The sequence below is a fragment of the Moschus berezovskii genome, chromosome 7 (genome assembly GCF_049115385.1).
Source record: "Moschus berezovskii isolate FMDL1 chromosome 7, NW_MosBer_1.0, whole genome shotgun sequence".
Taxonomy (NCBI): Eukaryota; Metazoa; Chordata; class Mammalia; order Artiodactyla; family Moschidae; genus Moschus; species Moschus berezovskii.
This window is the reverse complement of record NC_142466.1, coordinates 60099455-60119960: the sequence shown is the minus strand read 5'-3', so window position 1 is coordinate 60119960 and position 20506 is coordinate 60099455. Positions and strand designations below refer to the sequence as shown.

General features: G+C 39.0%; 1 protein-coding gene across 6 annotated transcripts in view; it reads left to right on the top strand.

Annotated features, from left to right (window-relative positions):
* Positions 1–20506, top strand: part of PRUNE2 (prune homolog 2 with BCH domain) — a 308955-nt gene that overhangs the window by 75469 nt on the left and 212980 nt on the right. For all 6 annotated transcript variants that reach the window (XM_055426912.2, XM_055426909.2, XM_055426908.2 and 3 more), the window contains 2 exons: positions 7103–7255; positions 9761–9855. In XM_055426912.2, the coding sequence (XP_055282887.2) occupies positions 7123–7255; positions 9761–9855 (228 nt within the window). In that variant the 5' untranslated portion in view covers positions 7103–7122. The remainder of the gene's footprint in view (positions 1–7102; positions 7256–9760; positions 9856–20506) is intronic.

The following is a 20506-nucleotide window of genomic DNA, read 5'->3' as shown; positions in this document are numbered from 1 at the left end:
GATCCCAGGTGAAACAGGAAAGAGGTTTAGATCCCTTCTTTCCTGCAAAGAATTTATCATGCAGAATATGCCTTGGCTGTGGTGAATATTTTCCCCAAACAACTTCTGACTTCATTAGTTCATGTTTAATATTCAGTTCAGTTCAGTTGCTCAGTGGTGTCCGACTCTTTGCAACCCCATGAATCACAGCACGCCAGGCCTCCCTGTCCATCACCAACTCCCGGAGTTCATTATGCACTGCAATTGCTTTTGGGAAGAGGTCCTTCATTTCTCCATTCTTTTGAACAAAGAATATGGGGTTGATTTTTTTCTCTCATGGAATGAAATATTTACTATTTTATTATGATTGTTTTCTTCGTTACTTGTTGGTAATTTTCATGGTCTTTGAAGAGCTGGGACACTTGTGTGTACATGTATATGAATTTAAGAAATTTTTTAGTTCTGCAGATTTAACTGGAAGTTAAGTCAACTCCTATCTCAAAAATAGGTTTGATTTTGCTAAGAGGTGCTTTTGGCTACTCTACATCCTGCCACTGATATTTAACTTAAGTAAGTTACTAAATGGGCCTCTAGAGTGAAATAGAAAAATTTGCTATGGATGAGTCCCTTGAATAAAGTTGGGCCATAGCCTTTCTTCTGCAGTAAAAACAACTCAGAGTATGGTGAGCATCTTTTTGACTTATTTTTTTCCTACTTACATCAGAACATCATCTCTTTCTTAATTGTCAAGTCAAAATTATAATGTCAGAAGTTCCTTTTCATTGAATTATTCTGTGGGATTCTGTTTAGTGCAATACCTATTAGATTAATTTCTGAATACTGCTTTTTTATGTATTTTAAAATTAAAATTATTAAGCCAAAGAAATTGGAATCTTGGTTTGACTGTAAGGCAGGCATATTTTTGTGAAATTTATTACTAAATATTTATATTTTGATGCCATTACAGTTTAATTTAAATTTAATTTTCTAATTGCTCATGATTGTTTTTAGAAATGCAAGAGTTTGTATTACTGACATTATACCCAGCAGCCTTGCTAAATTTATTTACTGTCTTAAGTTAATTTGTATTATTAATTAGTTAATTCACTTGTATTTTCATTTTTAAGTTGATACACATATCATCTATGAAGAAGTCAGTTTTTATTTCTTCTTTTTCTTTCTTTACACTTTCACCTCTTTTTAAATTTATACTTCTTTTACATGTCTTATTTCTCTGGTTAGGATTCACACTGCAGTGTTAAGTAGAAATAGCATGCATCTTTGTCTAATTCCTGATTTGAAGTGGAAGTCTTTCATAGTTCACAGTTAAGGATAATGTTTGCTTCTCTTTACCTCTTTTTTAAAAAATTGTTTTGTTTTTTAAATGTTTACAATATTGTGTTGGTTTCTGCCATACAACAATGTGAATTAGCCATAACCTTACTTGGTTTCATAAATGCCTTCATCAAATTAAGGAAGTTGTGTTTTATTTCTACTTGGCTGAGATTTAATATGATTAAATCTTGGATTTTATCAAGTAGTTTCACAACTAGACCTTTACTGAGGTGACCATTTGATATTTCTCTTCTAGTTGGGCACTGAATTATGTTAACTTTGGAATGTTAACTTGGCCTTTAATTCCTAAAAAGTCCCTATTTGGTGATAGTTCAATAATCTATTATATATTGCTATCTTGATTTGGGGCTAGCTTAAAAAATTTTTTTTGCAACTATACTTATGAGAAAGATCTGCCTCTGCTTCTTCTTTCTGTACTGTCTCTACTGAGTATTGGTATAAAGGTTATGCTGGACTCAGAAAATAATTTGGGAAGTATTTTCTTTTTCTAATCTTTGGGAGAATTTGTGTAAAATTACTATATTGTTTTCTTAGATGTGTGGAACTATGGATATCAAACTGGGGATTCATTTTTTAAAAAAATGGGAAACCATTCCAATTTTAAATTTCTTTTCCTATCAGTTTGGCAAGTTGCGTTTTCCCAGAAATGTCCATTTCCTCTAAAATTTAAAATCTATTAAGATTATATTTATCTTTTAAAAAATATTTATTTATTTGGCTGAGCCAGGTCTTAGTTGGTACACGCAGGATCTTTAGTTGTGGCATGTGGGACCTAGTTCCCTGACCAGGGATTGAACCCCAGCCCTGTGCATTGGGAGTGTGGAGTCTTAGCCACTGGATCACTAGGGAAGTCCCCTATGCTTATCTTTTAAAGTCATTAGAATCTGTAGTATGTCACTATTTCATTTTTAATATTGGAAAATTATACCTTCTATCATTTTGTTTTTTAATCATTTTCAAAAACCATATTGGTCTTTTCCAAAAATCAGTATTTTGTTTTTTTCCTTATATGTTTCTTTTTTATGTTTTTAAGTTTTGCTCTTATCTTTATTATATCCTTCCTTCTACATTTTTTAAATTGTGGTTCTTTTTTTAAACATCTCATGCTTTTGAGGTTTTAAAGTTTTCTCAGCACATCTCTAGTTGCGTCTTACAAGTTTAAATGTAGTATTTTCATATCATTCAATTAAAATATAGTCTAATTTATGTTGTGATTTTTCCTTTTACCATGATTTGGAAGTGCCTTGTTTATTTTTCAAACATTTGGAAATTTTCTAGTTTTGTTTTATTATCGATTTTTAGACTGTTTTCATGATGGCTGTAGAATATAACTCATTGTAATCCTCTGAAATTTGTTGAACTTTGTCTCAACAAATGACCAATTTCGGTTAAAGTCTCATTTGTGTTAGAAGATAAAGTATAGTCTGATGTTGTTGATAATAATAAATTTATGTCAGTTAGATCAACTTTGTTACTCATGTTGCTCAAATAATCTATATATTTACTGATTTTTTTCCTGCTGGTTCTTAGAGTTGCTGAGAGATGTGTGCTAAACTTTCCCACTGAGATTGTGTATTTATCTCATTCTTCACTCAGTTCTGTCAATTTTGCTTTACATATTGGGAATGTTATTAGTGATGTTACTAGTTCATGTAAGGTTAGGATTGATGTATCTACCTGAAGGTTGATTCTTTAATAATAAGCACATATTTGTCTTAATCTCAAGTAATTCTTCTTGTCTTAGAGTATCTAATATTAGTATATTATACCAGTGTTACATCTTTTTCTACTCTTTTACTTTCAGTCTTTCAATATCATTGTATCTAAGGTGTGCTCATGTAAAAAGTATATTGCTATTATAGTTTTTAAAATTCAGTTTGATAATTTTTGTCTTTTAATTGAAGTAGCTCAGCTGGTAAAGAATCCGCCTGCAATGCAGGAGACCAGGTTCGATTCCTGGGTCAGAAAGATCCGCTGGAGAAGGGATAGGCTTCCCACTCCAGTATTCTTGGGCTTCTCTGGTAGCTCAGCTGGGAAAGAACCTGCCTGCGATGTGGGAGACCTGGGTTTGATCCCTGGGTTGGGAAGATCCGCTGGAGAAGGAAACAGCAACCCACTCCACTATTCTGGCCTGGAGAATTCCATGGACTATACAGTCACACAAAGAGTCAAACACAACTTAGCGACTGAACAACGAGCAACAGCAAAAAATACATAACATCAAATTTACCAACTCAAACATTTTTAAGTGTACAAATAACGTATACCCACATTGTTGTGCAGCAGAGCTCTAGAACTTGTTTGTCTTGCAACACTGAAAGTCTATACCCACTGGACATTCATTGTTTCTTTATATTAATGTAATTGCTCTTACGTTTGGGCTTAATATGTCATTTTGCTATTTGTTTTCTACTTATCTCAGATTTCCCCTTTTTCTCTTTTTTACTGTTATTACACTAAATAAGGGTTTTTACTATTACATTTTCCTTCATTAGCTTATTAGTTATGAATTCCTTTTTAGAAAATTATTTTAGTGGTAATTAAGATTACAAAATACTGTTAATTTATCTTATAAATCAATATTTTTACCACTTGCCTGATCATTCAAGAACTTTAGAGAAATGTGTCTCAGTTCAATCTTCAAATTGTTACTGTTGAAATGTATTTTAATTACACATATATTTTAAACTCCATATTACAAATGTTTTGTACAGTGAACATTGATTTATTCTTACTCATATATTTATATTCTGCAATACTTTTTCCTTCCTGTCTTTTTGCTACCATCTATAATTTTCTTCTCCCTTTATTGTTTTTTGAGTGTGAATTCTTCTTGTAACAAATACTTCCAATTTATATTTCTGAAAATGTCTTTATTTTGCCTTCATTTTTTCTTATATTTCAGTGTGAATGTATGTGAAAGTCACTCAGTCATGTCCAGTTCTTTGAGACCCCATGGACTATAGAGTCCATGGAATTCTCCAGGCCAGAATACTGGAGTGGGTAGCCTATCTCTTCTCCAGTGATCGTCCTGACCCAGGAATCGAACCAGAGTCTCCCGCATTGCTGGCAGATTCTTTACCACCTGAGCTATCAGGGAAGAATTCAATATTGGCAATTTTTTTATATCAGTACTTTGAAACTGTAATTTCAGTGTCTTTTGACTTTCATAATTTTAGATGAGATTAGGGCTCAGTTTTATTGTAGTTCCTTTGACAGTAATATATTTCTTTTCCTCTGATATATACTTTTTCCTCTGTGAGTTTAGCAGTTTTACTGTCACGTGCCTAGAGGTAGTTTCTTTGTCTTTATTCTATTTTGGATTCATAATTTACTTTGACTATTAGAACAATCTCTTTCATTAATTTTGAAAAATGATTGGCTACTCTTTTCAAATATTGTTCCATCCCCTTTTCTCTCTCCTTTCCAAGGGGAACCCTATTGCATATATCTTAGACCTTTTATCTATGTCGTCTATGTTTCTTATGATCGTCTCTGTTTTTGATAATTTTATTATTGATTAGTTCTAATTAATCACTTTCCATTGCTTGAACTGGCCAGATCTCCCGCCTCAGTGCCTGTACACATGCTCTGCCTGGGTCACGGTCTCCCTTTACCTTGCCTTTGCGTTAAGTCACTTATTATTCAAGTCTCAGCTTAGCTTAACTCTCTCTAGGAAACCTTTTATGACCCCTAAATTCTTGCCTAGATTCAGAGTACTGTGTTTTTCCTCAGTGATATTTCTTATCCCCCTCATATTCAAAATGTATGTGGGACTTCCCTGGTGGCCCAATGGATAGGAGTCCACCTGCCAGTGCAGTGGACACGAGTTCGCTTCCTGGTCTGGGAAGATCCCACTTGCCTCAGGGCAACTAAGCTTGTGCACCACAAATACTGACCCTGCACTCTAGAGTCTGTGAGCCACAGACTGAGCCTGCGTGCTGGAACTACTGAAGCTCAGGCACCTAGAGCCTGTGCTCTGCAACAAGAGAAGCCACCACAACGAGAAGTCCTTGCACTGCAACTAGAGAGTAGCCCCTGCTTGCCACAACTTGAGAAAAGTTTGAGCAGCATCGAAGATCCAGCACAGCCAAAAATACATAAAATAAATAATTTTTTAAAAAACAAAAGAAAATTCATGTGTTTACTTATTGTAGCACTTTGATAATATGAATGACTAACTTCTCACAATCTCCTAGAGTTTCTATACATAATCTCACCTTAAAAGGGAAGAGCTACCACCTGTCACGTGCCCTTATCCTGTACCCTGGGCCCAGACTAACACAGAGTCATGAGGGGAAAGGAGCCCCAGAACAACTCTAAGCTTCAAGCGGCAAGGCTAGCATTTTTCCAGTCATGAATCATTAGCATCTAGCACAGCACTTGGCTCATAATAGGTGCTGAACAGTTCTTTGCTAAAGAAATGAATGAATGAATAAGATGCTTTAAATGTATTTGGCAGTATTTATTTTTCATGATGATGTTTACATTTATTTATTTTTTTTAGTATATAACCTTATAAGCTGGTAAAATAACATTATTTCTGTTTTTAAAATAGGCAAATAAAAACAGAGAGGCCAGATGACTTGCTTGGGGCTTTTCCAGGATTTTTAATGGTGAATGTGTATCTAATCTGTAGATTTCCAGGTAGCTGTCAAGATTATGTACCAAAGTTTTCTCTGACTCACTGCTTCATTTCACCTTTTACATTTTTACCACTGTAATTATCATTTAGGCTACACTGAAAGCTAGAGAGATGTTTCACCCTGATTAATCAGTAGTTTTGAGGATTTTTAGAGAGTTTAATCATTCATCACTAAGCAAATCCTCCTTTCCCCACATGACTCTGTGTTAGTCTGGGCCCAGGGTACAGGAAAAGGGCACGTGACAGGTGGTAGCTCTTCCCTTTTAAGGTGAGATTATGTATAGAAATTCTAGGAGATTGTAAGAGGTTAGTCATTCATATTATCGAAGTGCTTTGTAATCGAAACCTGTGAGTTAGACCCAGCTTATGAATCATTATAATTAGATGTTAGTAAACAACTTCAAAACTGTGTGTTGTACCTGGAAGATTGGGGATGGATTCAAGTTTCACTACCTTATCAGATTCTTCTGCTGCTGACGCTTTGGCTAGGAAATCATTTAATTGTTAAGAGGAGAGAATGAAATGATCTTCTCTGTGATCTCTTAAAGGTATTCTTAAACAGAAATATTCCATTCTGTTCTGTTCAGTCACTCGGTCGTGTCCGACTCTTTGCGACCCCATGGACTGTAGCCTATGAGGCTTTTCCGTCCATGGGATTCTCCAGGCAAGAATACTGGAGTGGGTTACCATTTCCTTCTCCAGGGGATCTTCCCGACCCAGGGATCGAACCTGGAACAGAAATATTAAGTCATATTTAATACTTTCAAATAATTTATCATTAACTTCCATCCTGAGAATATTTAAAACTAATGTGAATCATTTTTGTGTATTTCTGTGGGATGGGGGAAACACTTTATTTCTTTACCTGTAACTGTGCCGTAGAGTGTGCCATACTCAATTCAGTTGTTGAGATTACTACTGGAAGAACAGTGAGGCAAGACAGACAGTATCTGAAGGGTTTTCTAAAAACTGCCTCTTGAATGTTACACAATGGAGGCCCCTGGTTCAGGCAGGAATCTGGAAGTGGAAGCAGAGTTCAAGAGACCAGAAAACATTGACTTTCCTGAGCCCCATCCTGGCTTGACTAGAAAGTTTAAGGGTGATTTTATTCATGCCTTTCAGGTAGCATCCTTTTTAAGTGGATGGCCATGGAGCCCAAGAAGATCTCAGAAAAGCAGGAGGAAATTCTTTCTATCCTGGAAGAAAAATTTCCCAGCTTACCTCCAAGAGAGGACATTATCAACATCCTGCAGGAGACCCAATCCAGTGCTCAGGGTGAGTGACTCTGTCCCCCAGCTGTGTCGTAGCTGCCAAGGAGGGATAGTTTGGGGTGTGGATTGTTGCTGGGCCCCAGGAGGTGGACTTGTGTGTGCCTTCACTTTCTTCCCTAATGTTCATGCTTGGGCAAAATTTTTAGGAACATTGTGTTGGCTCACCTGAAAGCAGACAGTTCACGCTGCAGGCCTTCCTCTGAGGCCTTCGTACCTGGATGTGTGGTTAATTCATGCATCTAATAGGCACCCCGGATGCAACATTACAGGAAATCCCTGAGCTGGGAGGGCTCTATTTTGAGAATATGGCATGAACAATGTCAAACACAATGGGATTTCATAAATGAATTTGAGAAAAAAATAAGAGAAGACTCTTAAGCAGATAAAATTGTTCTGTTTAAGTCTAGGCTTTGTCAAGAGAGTGGATTCCCTGGTTCAATTGTTTAACAATAGTAATAATAACAGCAACAGTTCATTAAGTGTCTAATATACACGAAGTTCTGATGGTACAGCTTAGTATGAATTTTCATACTGAGTCCTCATGACAACCCTGCCAGGTGGAATTATTATCCCCAATTTTCAGACGAAAACACTGAAGCACAGAAAGGCATCTTTGCTTTCTCATCATCACACACACAGCTGGCAGGTGGCCAGTCCAGGATTTAAACTCAGTCAGTCAGTCTGTCTTTAAGGTGTATAGCTTTCTCCCTTAGTTTGGAATCCTACAGGGGCAGAGCCTGAAGCAAAGCAGTATATTTGGGAGGTGATCCCAGGAAACACTGGTAGGGCCTGGAGCACTTTAACCAGCAAGTTATCTTTGTGGGAAATCAGGCCTTTATCCCACTAAGGAACTCTGGAAAAGAGTATAAAATTGCACTGCAGAGTTTTCCTACCCGAGGGGTACAGTAGCATGTTGGAACTTGTTTATCGGAGCTCCAAGAGCTGACTGTTAAATTTTCAGGAATTTTGTGAGTGGGTTGATGTTGGGTTGGCAGGTTGAAGTCAGCCATGGTAGGAGTATTGACAGCACAGAAATTAACGCCATGAATTAGGTTTTGTTAGGAGCATACCACTGGAATGTTGAGGGTTACTTAGTTCCAGGGACTGTTAATTTTCCTGGGGTGGGCTTTGATGGCCAGAGAAAGCCCTCAGGAAAAGAGATGCAGGTGCCGGTGGTTGAGCAACTTGCTGGGGCATGAAAGTCAGAGGAAATGTGGATGGGGAACTGACACACCTGACACACCTTCTGTTATATTTGCACATGTGCAGATATATAACTGCATGGTGATATGCATTTCGTCATTCATTTTCAAAGCTAGATCAAACTTTTCATGTCACTATATATTCTATAAATAATTTTACGCTGTAGTATGATAGATGGCAGCTTTTCAATCTTTGAGTGGAAAAGAAATATTTAGTAGCTGTCTGTTTCCCCATACTGTTTTGATTGATGGTATTTTAAGTTGAGAGGGCAAATATTAATAATTGGCAAATGATAGTTGACTCTGCCATCTTAATGTACATCTAGAAGGAGATACATGCTTTCCTGGGCTTTAGTATAGGTCTTCTCAAGAGTTTAGACCTGTTCTTTTATAAAAATGTAGGGTGAGAATTCAGTATTAATCCAGATCCTTTCCTGTTTTCCATGATAGATTTTATTGAAGCACATTGGTCTGCTGACTAAAACTATGCAGTTCTAGATAATTTATCCCTTCTGGATTATTCTCCCATCATTTAAGAAATCCCATAGCTCCTATTGCCAGAGCCTATTACAAGGATGGCCAACTTAATTACGATAGTTTTATGGGTCATATTCATAAAGTGCATTGTGAGTAAAATTACAATTGAAAACATGGAGGCTTTCCTAAATGCATCCTGAAAGCAAGTTTTGGTCTTCCTAGGTATTATTTGGTTATTTGCACGATTATGTGGGTTTCTCTTACCTACTCCGCTTCGCTTCTCTGCTTCTGTCTGCTGTGGGTTTCCAGAGTCTGACCTCCGAGTATTTAATCTTCTGGTCTCCCCTGAAGATTACTGGTTTCAGTTGGATTTGGTCCATAGAAGAGTTAGAAAAATATGGTGCATAGGAGTCAAAGGAAGGGGAAGAGACTGTTGTATTTCTTCCCTGCTCCCTTCCTGTTTTGGTGCTTAGTTTCTGGCAATCCCTCTTCTACTATTCCAGATATCTTTTTCCTTCACCTGAACTTCTGCTAGTATCTGGATGCCTCTTTTATTAATTTTCTCAGTCCCACCCACATCTCTGTAAGTGTCCTACCTTTAGAGAATCTTCTTTGGCATCCTGAGGGGTGAATTCTGTTTCCTGCTGGGAGCCTCACTGATGCGAATATTATCACTATGTGATTTTTTGCCTTCATGTGTGTTTATTATGGTTAAAAGATATATGAGAGGGGAAATACTGAGATTAACAGGGTGATGTCTTCAAATAATCCCTTAATATTACCAAAAATCTTCCTCAAATATAGCATAATGTTTTTTCTCTCACCCACAGGTTTAGGTATTGAACAGACAATGCTGAAGAATCTAAAGGAACTTTCAGATGGAGAAATAAAAGTGGCCATTAGCACTGTGAACATGACCCTGGAGGTAAGGGTGGGAAAGCTTTTTTGGCAATGACGGATTTTACACAACTGCATTTTGAGCAATGGAACAGTTCTCTCTATTGCATGGTTGGTGTTAGTCTTTTGCTGCGAATGCTTCTTTATGCTATATTTGACTAGAAATGTGCCTTATTATTTTGGATGAAAATACTGTGCTAAACCCATGAAAGATGCCAAACAAACCTGGATTCCCAAGATGAGTGCCATTTCATTCATCTCAAAATGAAACAAACCAAACATCTCAGAAAAACAAAACAGACTCATATGTGTATACATGTATGTGTATTCATATGTATGTAACTTGTTTAGCAACAGTGATTATCTGCGTGTTTGGAGAAGGAAATTTAGATTAACTTCTTTTTTCTGTGCCCCAACCTGCATTGTCCGTAGATCTTTTCTAAGAAACTAAGTTGTTCTTTGGATTCTATAAGCTCTTTGTATCCATGTCATTTTGATAATCAATGATAAGAACTCTGGAATTAATAAGACCCTCCTTCCAATCTGTTAAATGAACGATCCAGAGTGAATATAGCTCTTGATTTTGTGTATTTCCTTGGCAAATTGTCTTTTGTCTACTTTGGGGCTTTTCAGTGACTTACATGTTAATCCTAACTAGCCTAACTAATGGAATTATATTTTACAGAGACACCTTTGTGTGGTGTAGAAGTCTGAGTTTTTTGAGTTTTTTTTATTGTTACATTGCCTTGATCAAGTGATCCATCTTTAATTGAGGCACTGAACTCTCAAGTTTATGGGGATAAAAATTGCTGAATAGGACTTGGTGTTTTAGGTCTTAGAACTGTATATTGCTATTTTTTAAATTTGTTTCATGGTAATGATTACTGTATCGCTGTGTATATTTCTAGGGCATGTGTAGGGGTTCCATGCCTCAGAAAACCCAAGAGCATACCAGGTTCTTTTTGTGTGAGTTCTTTGTAAAATTGCTTCTATTGTTTTGATAATGTAGTTTGACTTGTAGATCCATATGAGTACCAGGAGATAGTGTTGTCACTAAAGACACTCATATGTAATGGCGGTATAGTGCCTCATAGTATATAGTACACATTCTTGTTGCATGTAGAAACTCAACTGTTTCTATGGACTTTTGCAGTGATAAATGTTCCATATAATTAGACAAAGATGTGATTCAATGCAGGAAATACATGCAATTTGGGATGTAGTAACCAGATAATCACCTTCAATTAGAAATCTGCTTTGTGTCTAGAAATGCAAGGAAGACATGGATCTTGCAAGGGTCAGTAGCTCTGAGAATCATTTCTCCCAGTTCAAGCCTTAGGGTTTTCTTTCTCTTTCCCTCCTCCCCTGTCTCCCTTCATTTAATGGCAACTTATTAGGTTTTAAATGCCTTGTTTGGAATTCCTTTCTAAATTAACATAGAGCATGTTGTAATTGCTTAGGGAACTGTCTGTAGTTGGCAAATTATTTTAAGGCTATTATTATTATTATAGACTTTCTGAAGCTTTAAGGTACCTTCATTTATAATATAGGTGTATACAAATAGCTTTGTCAGATATGTTAAACTGTAAATGTTTGTCAAGGTGAATAAGTGATAAAAAGATCATCTTAATCTTGAGAGTAATTTACATAGAGGTCCAATAATTAATCAGGCCGCTAAATATATCTCTACAAGAGCTATATGATCTTCTGGGAGGAGGGAGAAGGATATTTATACATATAAAAAGGGTATGCAGATTAAGCTCTAATCAACTGAATGAGAGATTTTCATTTTTGCATGGATATTAAGGATGAGTGAGCAATGGACATGAGTTTGAGTGAACTCCGGGAGTTGGTGATGGACAGGGAGGCCTGGCATGCTGTGATTCATGGGGTCGCGGAGAGTCAGACACAACTGAGCGACTGAACTGAACTGAACTGAGCAATGGAGAAGGAACTCCTTAGTAACATTGAATATCTTCTTTGAAAGGGGAAATGTACACTGTTTATTAAAGTTTTTAGTTGGAAAAATCCCCAAGCTAAGGGCAGAGTTTGGTTTTCTCCATAGATCAAGCTGTGATACAGTGGAGTTTTCACAATCTCTGTCTGTATTTGATTATATTTCAACATTCCTTTCCCCTCCGCATTTAAAATATCATGATAGAATCCCACCATCTTATTTTGTGTATTTTGGAACAACTGTCTAACTGCCCTTTAAATCTAGATATCGTCTCAAAGAAATGTCCTTAGTTGATGCTGCTGCTAAGTCGCTTCAGTCATGTCTGACTCTGTGCGACCCCATAGACGGCAGCCCACTTGGCTCCCCCATCCCTGGGATTCTCCAGGCAAGAACACTGGAGTGGGTTGCCATGTCCTTCTCCAGTGCATGAAAGCGAAAAGTGGAAATGAAGTCGCTCAGTCGTGTCTGACTCTTAGCGACCCCATGGATTGCAGCCTACCAGGCTCCTCCGCCCATGGGATTTTCCAGGCAAGAGTACTGAAGTGGATTGCCACTGCCTTCTCCCCTTAGTTGCTATGGCTTTCTAAATCTCACTTGTCCTCTAAAGCATGGTTGAGACCTAGCTACTTTCTGATGACTCCTAGAAATTCTCCATTTCCTATTACTACTTGCAAAATTGACCAACTTAGGACTTAAATATATACTGTATCTTCCATTAATTTTGAACTTGTTTTAAATATCAAGTCATAGTTAGACAATATTTTAAGTTAACTGGGGATAAATATGGTATCGTTGAGTTCTATCTCTCTTTAATTTCCTGGCACAATGCTGGAGACATAGTAGGTACTTGGTAAACACAAATCCATGTTGGTGTCTGCCCTTTGTTCCTTTGATATCTGATTTTTATTTTCTTTTAAATTTAAGTAAGTCAGCTAGGAAAGCAAAGCCATGTATCTCTGCATCGAAAATAACTTACTTTGTTTCCTTCCAGTCAGTTTCAACTATAGCTGAAGGCTGAGATCAGATAGATAAAATATAGCCCATATATTTGTCAGTAGAACTGCTTCTCCACCTGTCCAAAAATGGAATTGGTTACTTGTCCCTGGAAAGAATCACCTAGAAGTTCTGTGTGACACCAGGGCAATAAAAAGGAGGATTCCTTACATTTTCAATGGCCCTTTGCAATGCTGCAGCTCCAAGTTGTATGTGTCATGACCTTTATCTGCCTGGTGACCCAGTTAATTTTTTTGGGTGGAAATAGTGAGAAAATGAGAAGAATTTGTCTCCTTGCGACACACATAGCATGTTTGCTGGAGGGAAGCACTGGTTTAGGCTGTAGAATCCACTGCCTTTAACAGATGGGTTAATTCTACCATATAAAGAGAAAACTGCTAAACCTTTTGTCTCTCATTTGTATTGTAGTTCAGTTCAGTTCAGTTCAGTTCAGTCACTCAGTCGTGTCCGACTCTTAGCGACCCCATGAACCACAGCACGCCAGGCCTCACTGTCCATCACCAACTCCCGGAGTTCACTCAAACTCATGTCCATCGAGTCGGTGATGCCATCCAGCCATCTCATTCTCTGTCGTCCCCGTCTCCTCCTACCCCCAATCGCTCCCAGCATCAGAGTCTTTTCCAGTGAGTCAACTCGTTGCATGAGGTGGCCAAAGTAATGGAGTTTCAGCTTCAGCATCAGTCCTTCCAATGAACACCCAGGATTGATCTCCTCTAGAAAGGACTGGTTGGATCTCCTTGCAGTCCAGGGGACTCTCGAGAGTCTTCTCCAGCACCACAGTTCAAAAGCATCAATTCTTCGGCGATCAGCTTTCTTCACAGTCCAACTCTCACATCCATACATGACCATGGGAAAAACCATAGCCTTGACTAGACGGACCTTGGTTGGCAAAGTAATGTCTCTGCTTTTCAATATGCTATCTAGGCTGGTCATAACTTTCCTTCCAAGGAGTAAGCGTCTTTTAATTTCATGGCTGCAGTCAGCATCCACAGTGATTTTGGAGCCCAAAAAAATAAAGTCTGACATGGTTTCCACTGTTTCCCCATCTATTTCCCAAGAAGTGATGGGACCAGATGCCATGATCTTTGTACATCTCACAAATGATGGTTGTTCTAATTAAGATTATATAGGTTACTAAAGGGGCTTCCCTGGTAGCTTAGCTGGTAAAGAATCTGCTTGCAATACAGGAGACCCCAGTTTGGTTCCTGGGTCAGGAAGATCAACTTGAGAAGGGATAGGCTACCCACTTCAGTGTTCTTGGGCCTTCCTGGTGGCTCAGATGGTAAAGAATCTGCCTGCAATGCAGGAGACCTGGGTTCAACCCCTGGGATGGGAAGATCCACTGGAGGAGGGCATGGCAACCCACTCCAGTATTCTTGCCTGGTGAATCCCCATGGACAGAGGAGCCTGGAGAGCCACAATCCATGGGGTCACAAAGCATCAGATGCAACTGAGTGACTAAGCACAGCACAGCACAGGTTACAGAAAAATCTACCCTTAAAAGGAAATAATTACAATAATACTCTTTCAGTGCTTTGTTCAATATATGAGGTCAGAATGAGTATGACATTGAAACTGCTGCTGCTAAGTCGCTTCAGTCGTGTCCAACTCTGTGCGACCCCATACATGGCAGCCCACCAGGCTCCACTGCCCCTGGGATTCTCCAGGCAAGAACACTGGAGTGGGTTGCCATTTCCTTCTCCAATGCATGAAAATGAAAAGTCAAAGTGAAGTCCCTCAGTCATGTCCAACTCTTAGCGACCCCATGGACTGCAGCCTACCTGGCTCCTCTGTCCATGGGATTTTCCAGGCAAGAGTACTGGAGTGGGTTGCCATTGCCTTCTCCGATGACTTTGAAAAGCAGTAGATAAAATGGTCTAATCAGAAGCATGGCCAGAGCGCTGGTTCTTGCAAAGAGTATTGGAGCTAGGACTGTGGAAAAGATACTGCCATCCCATTTCACATGGTTTCCAGTTCATTATGAGTCTGAAAACAATACACATCCTGTATTGTTTTCACATATTGAAAACACTCCACTCCACATATTGGAATCTATTTCATTCATTATGGTTGTGCTGATCCTTTGTGACCTTTTCATTGTTTGTCAACTAGAGTATCAGAAAAGAGACATGGATGGTTTTGATTTTGTTCCAATCCTTCATTTTAGTGGAGGAACCAGTAGAGAGAAATGAAGGTTATCAAAAATAAAAATCTATGTTGAAAACTTTAAATAATAAACCTTAGGGGAAAAAAGAAGAGAATTTATGGATATTAAGCGTGTGCTTAACTGGGAGAAACTTGGCCTTTATACTGTTGTCAGCAGAATGGAGTGATTATAAATCTTGGACCTACTTTACTCCTAGTAAAGCAGTATATCTAGATGTTAAGGGAAAGGAACAAAATTTTCCAGTCCAGTCCAGTGCCACTGAAGCAAATGAGATTGCTCATGGCAATACCACATGAATAGTTCCCTTGCCAACACCAAGTATTATTACATCTCCATTAAGCATCTCCCAAAAGACTGTCATTACCATCTTTCTTCAGGAAGAACAATAACCAGGCACTGACTTGATCACTTTTGCTATGACTAATCACATTATGAATTATCCCATAAATATACTATATCAGTCTGCTGCCATAACAAAGCACCACAAACTGTGTGACTTAAACAATATAACTTTATTATGTCACGGTCTGGAGGCTGGAAGTCTAAGATCTGATATTGGCAGAATAGGTTCCTTCTGAAAGCTGAGAGAGAATCTGATCCATGCTGTCGCCTCGCTTCTGGGGGTTTGCTGGCAGTCTTTGGTGTCCCTCGGCATCACCTTGGTCTCTGCCTTTGTTGTCACATTATCTTCCCTCTATGTATGTCTCCAAATTTTACCTTTTTTAGGCATATTGGATTAGGGCCCAGGTATAATGACCTTATCTTAACTATTATATAAACAATAACTTTATTTCCAAATAAGGTCACGTTCTGAAGTGCTGAGGGTCAGGGCTTCAACATATGATAAGACTGTGAATGAACTTACTGTCTGTTAAGCACGTTTCATCTGTCACTCACACGTGTTTTTATCTTAAATCAGTTTCCTTTAAATGAGAAACAGTGGGAATTTCCAACTCTTGAAGTTTTGTCTCCTTTATTTGGAGCTGGAGTCCGAGGGAATAGCTCCAACTTGTTTTCTCTCTGGGGCCCCCTCATGACCAGACACTATGCTATTTGAAACCTGGAATAGAACACATGGGATGCATTCTGGTAAAGTGACTCAGACCTCTGACTCATTCTGCCCTGCACAGAGATTACCAGACGAACTGCACCTTGGAACACTGCAGAGGGAAAAATAGCAACCTTTTCGCTTAGCATTCAGAACACAAACCAGAAATTATTCCCAATTCCCAATAAACTCCTTCTTAGTAAAAGTTGAGCATCTACTCAGACTGCAGTGAAGTATCTTTGCACCATTGTAACTGGTGATTTCAGAGTGAAAGATCCAGTCTGAAACCTGGTTTACCAATTTTAAGCATCAGATATCATTTTTCATTGTTTGAGCTTGGAGTTTTTTTTGAGTTTGGGATGAAAGTACCTCGAGTATTTACCTACCTTATTCTGTCATAAAATGCATAGTGATATTTGAGGAAGTAGATATTACTTTTGATGAGCATATTCTTTAAAATGCCAGACACTTATCCTGGACGTGATTTTTTGAACCTGTTCAGCAAATCAGTGTAACTATGTATAACCACTGCCTCTGTTTCCTTTTGGGTCCAGGGCTGCCAACTCCTACTTGTTGAGAAGGAGTTGACATTTGATGATGCTTGCTCATGGTATATCAGGCAGTGAACTTGCAAGTATTGTCTTATTTAATCCTCACAGCAACCCCATGTGGTAGAGGGTATATGATTACCTCTGTATTGGTTAAGGTAACTCTAACAGCAGCAACAGATCAACCCCAAATCTCAAAGACTCAATGCATAACTTATTCAGTTTTGGTTATGCAGCAAAATCCAGTTTAGTGTTCCCAGTTGGGTGGCCAGGGGTGATTCAGAGACCATCTTTTAGCAGGTGGCTCCCAAGTTTGCCTGGGACATCTCTATCCTATCTCTCAAGATGGAGAAGAACTTGGAGGGACAAATTTGGAAAGTTTTATGGATCTTGTCTCTGCTTTTTAATATACTATCAAGGTTGGTCATGTCTAGTCAAGGCTATGGTTTTTCCTGTGGTCATGTATGGATGTGAGAGTTGGACTGTGAAGAAAGCTGATCGCCGAAGAATTGATGCTTTTGAACTGTGGTGCTGGAGAAGACTCTTGAGAATCCCTTGGACTGCAAGGAGATCCAACCAGTCCATTCTAAAGGAGATCAATCCTGGGTGTTCATTAGAAGGACTGATGCTAAAGCTGAAACTGCAATACTTTGGCCACCTCATGCGATGAGTTGACTCACTGGAAAAGACTCTGATGCTGGGAAAGGCTGGGGCGGGAGGAGAAGGGTACGACAGAGAATGAGATGGCTGGATGGCATTGCCGACTCTGTGGACATGAGTTTGAGTGAACTCCGGGAGTTGGTGATGGACAGGAAGGCCTGGCATGCTGTGATTCATGGGGTCGCGGAGAGTCGGACACGACTGAGTGACTGAACTGAACTGAACTGATGGATCTTGTCAAAACATAGCATCTGTCACTTCTCACATTTCATTGGCCCAGTCACATGGTTACATCTGACTGCAGGGAGGCTGAGAAATGCAGTCTAGTTACGTGCCAGAAAGGAGAACCAGTTTGATGAACAATTAGCCAGTCTCTGCCACAGTCTCCATCTTGGAAGTGAGGGTGTTGGAATCTGGGAAGGTTAAATCATTTGTCTAATGCAGAACTGGGACCAAAATCTGGGTCTGTTCTGTCCAAGCACTGTGTTCATTACTTGGGGTGTGATACCCACTCAGGGGTTCACTGGTAAGTCACCAGCTGTCAGTCATTGTCCAAACTCCAGGTGTCAGACATCCACAAGCAATCCTTGGTTGGAACTCTTGTTCTCCATACTCTTGGTACCAGTCCTCTTCCTCTTTATGTTCATATCTTTGCTTCTTTTAAAAATCATTTTAATTTTTGACCTGTAAATACCATGTGAAGTGAAGTGAAGTGAAAGTCGCTTAGTCGTTTCCGACTCTTTGAGACCCCATGGACCATACAGTCCATACAGTTCTCCAGGCCAGAATACTGGAGTGGGTAGCTTTTCCCTTCTCCAGGTGATCTTCCCAACCCAGGGATCGAACCCAGGTCTCCTGCATTGCAGGTGGATTTTTTTTTTTACCAACTGAGCTATCAGGGAATCCATGTAACTTCTAAGAATTCATAGTAAATATAATTATCAGCTCCTCAGATAGAGGAGATTTGGAAAAATAAGTCAAATAGATAAAAAAATAATAAGAAATAGTACAATGAGGTGAGGGATAGGACATGATGTAGGAAGGAAGGAATTCTGATGTTTTTTCTCTGCCTGCCTCTAGAATTCAAGGACATGGGTATTCTGGTTTACCTGCTTGTGATATAACTTTTTCAAATCTGTGAGCAGAATAGAGAGCAGCCCAGTCAGTGGAAATTTGTAGTGGTAGAGATTAAAAAGAAAATTAAACAGTGTTACTTTTGAGCACTATTGTAACTCCTAATAAGGAAATTCTGAGCAGTTGAGGTGTTAGGAGTTCTCAGTTCAAACCTAACTGAAGAGTCCAAAGGAGTTTAAAGCAAATGACAAGCACAGTTAGGTGGCTTTCATTGTGTGAATTTAACAATCAGTGTGTGGGAGTCATCTGAAGTGTAAATTACAAAATGAAACTAATTTAGAGCTAATAATTCATAGCTTCTTGAGGACAATGGCATAATGAAAAAGTGATACCTGAAATTAGAGTGTAGACTTGTGTTCCTACTCTGAGCTATGAGCGGTTCTTGGTAACCAGAAATAACTGAAATGAGGGACTTGAAATTCCCTATTTAAAAAATGGTTTATCGTATCAGTGGCAATAGCCCTTTGTCTGAAAAAAATGTCTTCAGCACAAGAAGTGTTTAATATTTAGAATCCTTACAATTTATTGGTAGGTAGCTCCTTTTGCTGGAGAAGGCAATGGCACCCCACTCCAGTACTCTTGCCTGGAAAATCCCATGGGCAGAGGAGCCTGGTAGGCTACAGTCCATGGGGTCGCTATGATTCAGACATGACTGAGCGACTTCACTTTCACTTTTCACTTTCATGCATTGGAGAAGGAAATGGCAACCCACTCCAGTGTTCTTGCCTGGAGAATCCCAGGAAGGCGGAGCCTGGTGGGCTGCCGTCTATGGGGTCACACGGAGTCGGACACGACTGAAGTGACTTAGCAGCAGCAGCAGCTCCTTTTGCAGATGACCAAAAATATTTCAAGATACCAGATGAAGTCTACAAACTAGTCTCTCTAGAGTATGTTATAATGAAATTCCTGTTTTGTATCTAGAGTAAACTGAAGTTAAAGGCAACTTGATGTTTTCGTTGTTTTTACCTATTGGCCACTTTCAGATGGATTCTCAAAACTTGACCTAGCTAACCATACTTCTCTAAATTTATTTCCTTCAGTGGTACCAAATAACTCAATACTTAACATTTAGAGATCATAAATTTCTTATTTCTTTTCCATGGGGATGGTCTTGGTCCCTGTCTCCTGTACAATGTCACGAACCTCCGTCCAGAGTTCATCAGGCACTCTATCTATCAGATCTAGTCCCTTAAATCTATTCCTCACTTCCACTGTATAATCATAAGGGATTTGATTTAGGTCATATCTGAATGGTCTAGTGGTTTTTTCCCTACTTTCTTCAATTTAAGTCTGAATTTGGCAATAAGGAGTTCATGATCTGAGCCACAGTCAGCTCCTGGTCTTGTTTTTGCTAACTGTATAGAGCTTCTCCATCTTTGGCTGCAAAGAATATAATCAGTCTGATTTCGGTGTTGACCATCTGGTGATGTCCATGTGTAGAGTCTTCTCTTGTGTTGTTGGAAGAGGGTGTTTGCTATGACCAGTGTGTTCTCTTGACAAAACTCTATTAGCCTTTGCCCTGCTTCATTCCGTGCTCCAAGGCCAAATTTGCCTGTTACTCCAGGTGTTTCTTGACTTCCTACTTTTGCATTCCAGTCCCCTACAATGAGAAGGACATCTTTTTTGGGTGTTAGTTCTAAAAGGTCTTGTAGATCTTCATAGAACCGTCCAACTTCAGCTTCTTCAGCGTTACTGGTTGGGGCATAGGCCTGGATTACTGTAATATTGAATGGTTTGCCTTGGAAACGAACAGAAATCATTCTGTCGTTTTTAAGATTGCATCCAAGTACTGCATTTCGGGCTCTTTTGATGACCATGATGGCTACTCCATTTCTTCTAAGGGATTCCTGCCCACAGTAGTAGATATAATGGTCACCTGAGTTAAATTCACCCATTCCAGACCATTTTAATTCACTGATTCCTAGAATGTCGACGTTCACTCTTGCCATCTCCTGTTTGACCACTTCCAATTTGCCTTGATTCATGGACCTAACATTCCAGGTTCCTATGCAATATTGCTCTTTACGGCACCGGACCTTGCTTCTATCACCGGTCACATCCACAACTGGGTATTGGTTTTGCTTTTGCTCTGTCCCTTTATTCCTTCTAGAGTTACTTCTCCACTGATCTCCAGTAGCATACTGGGCACCT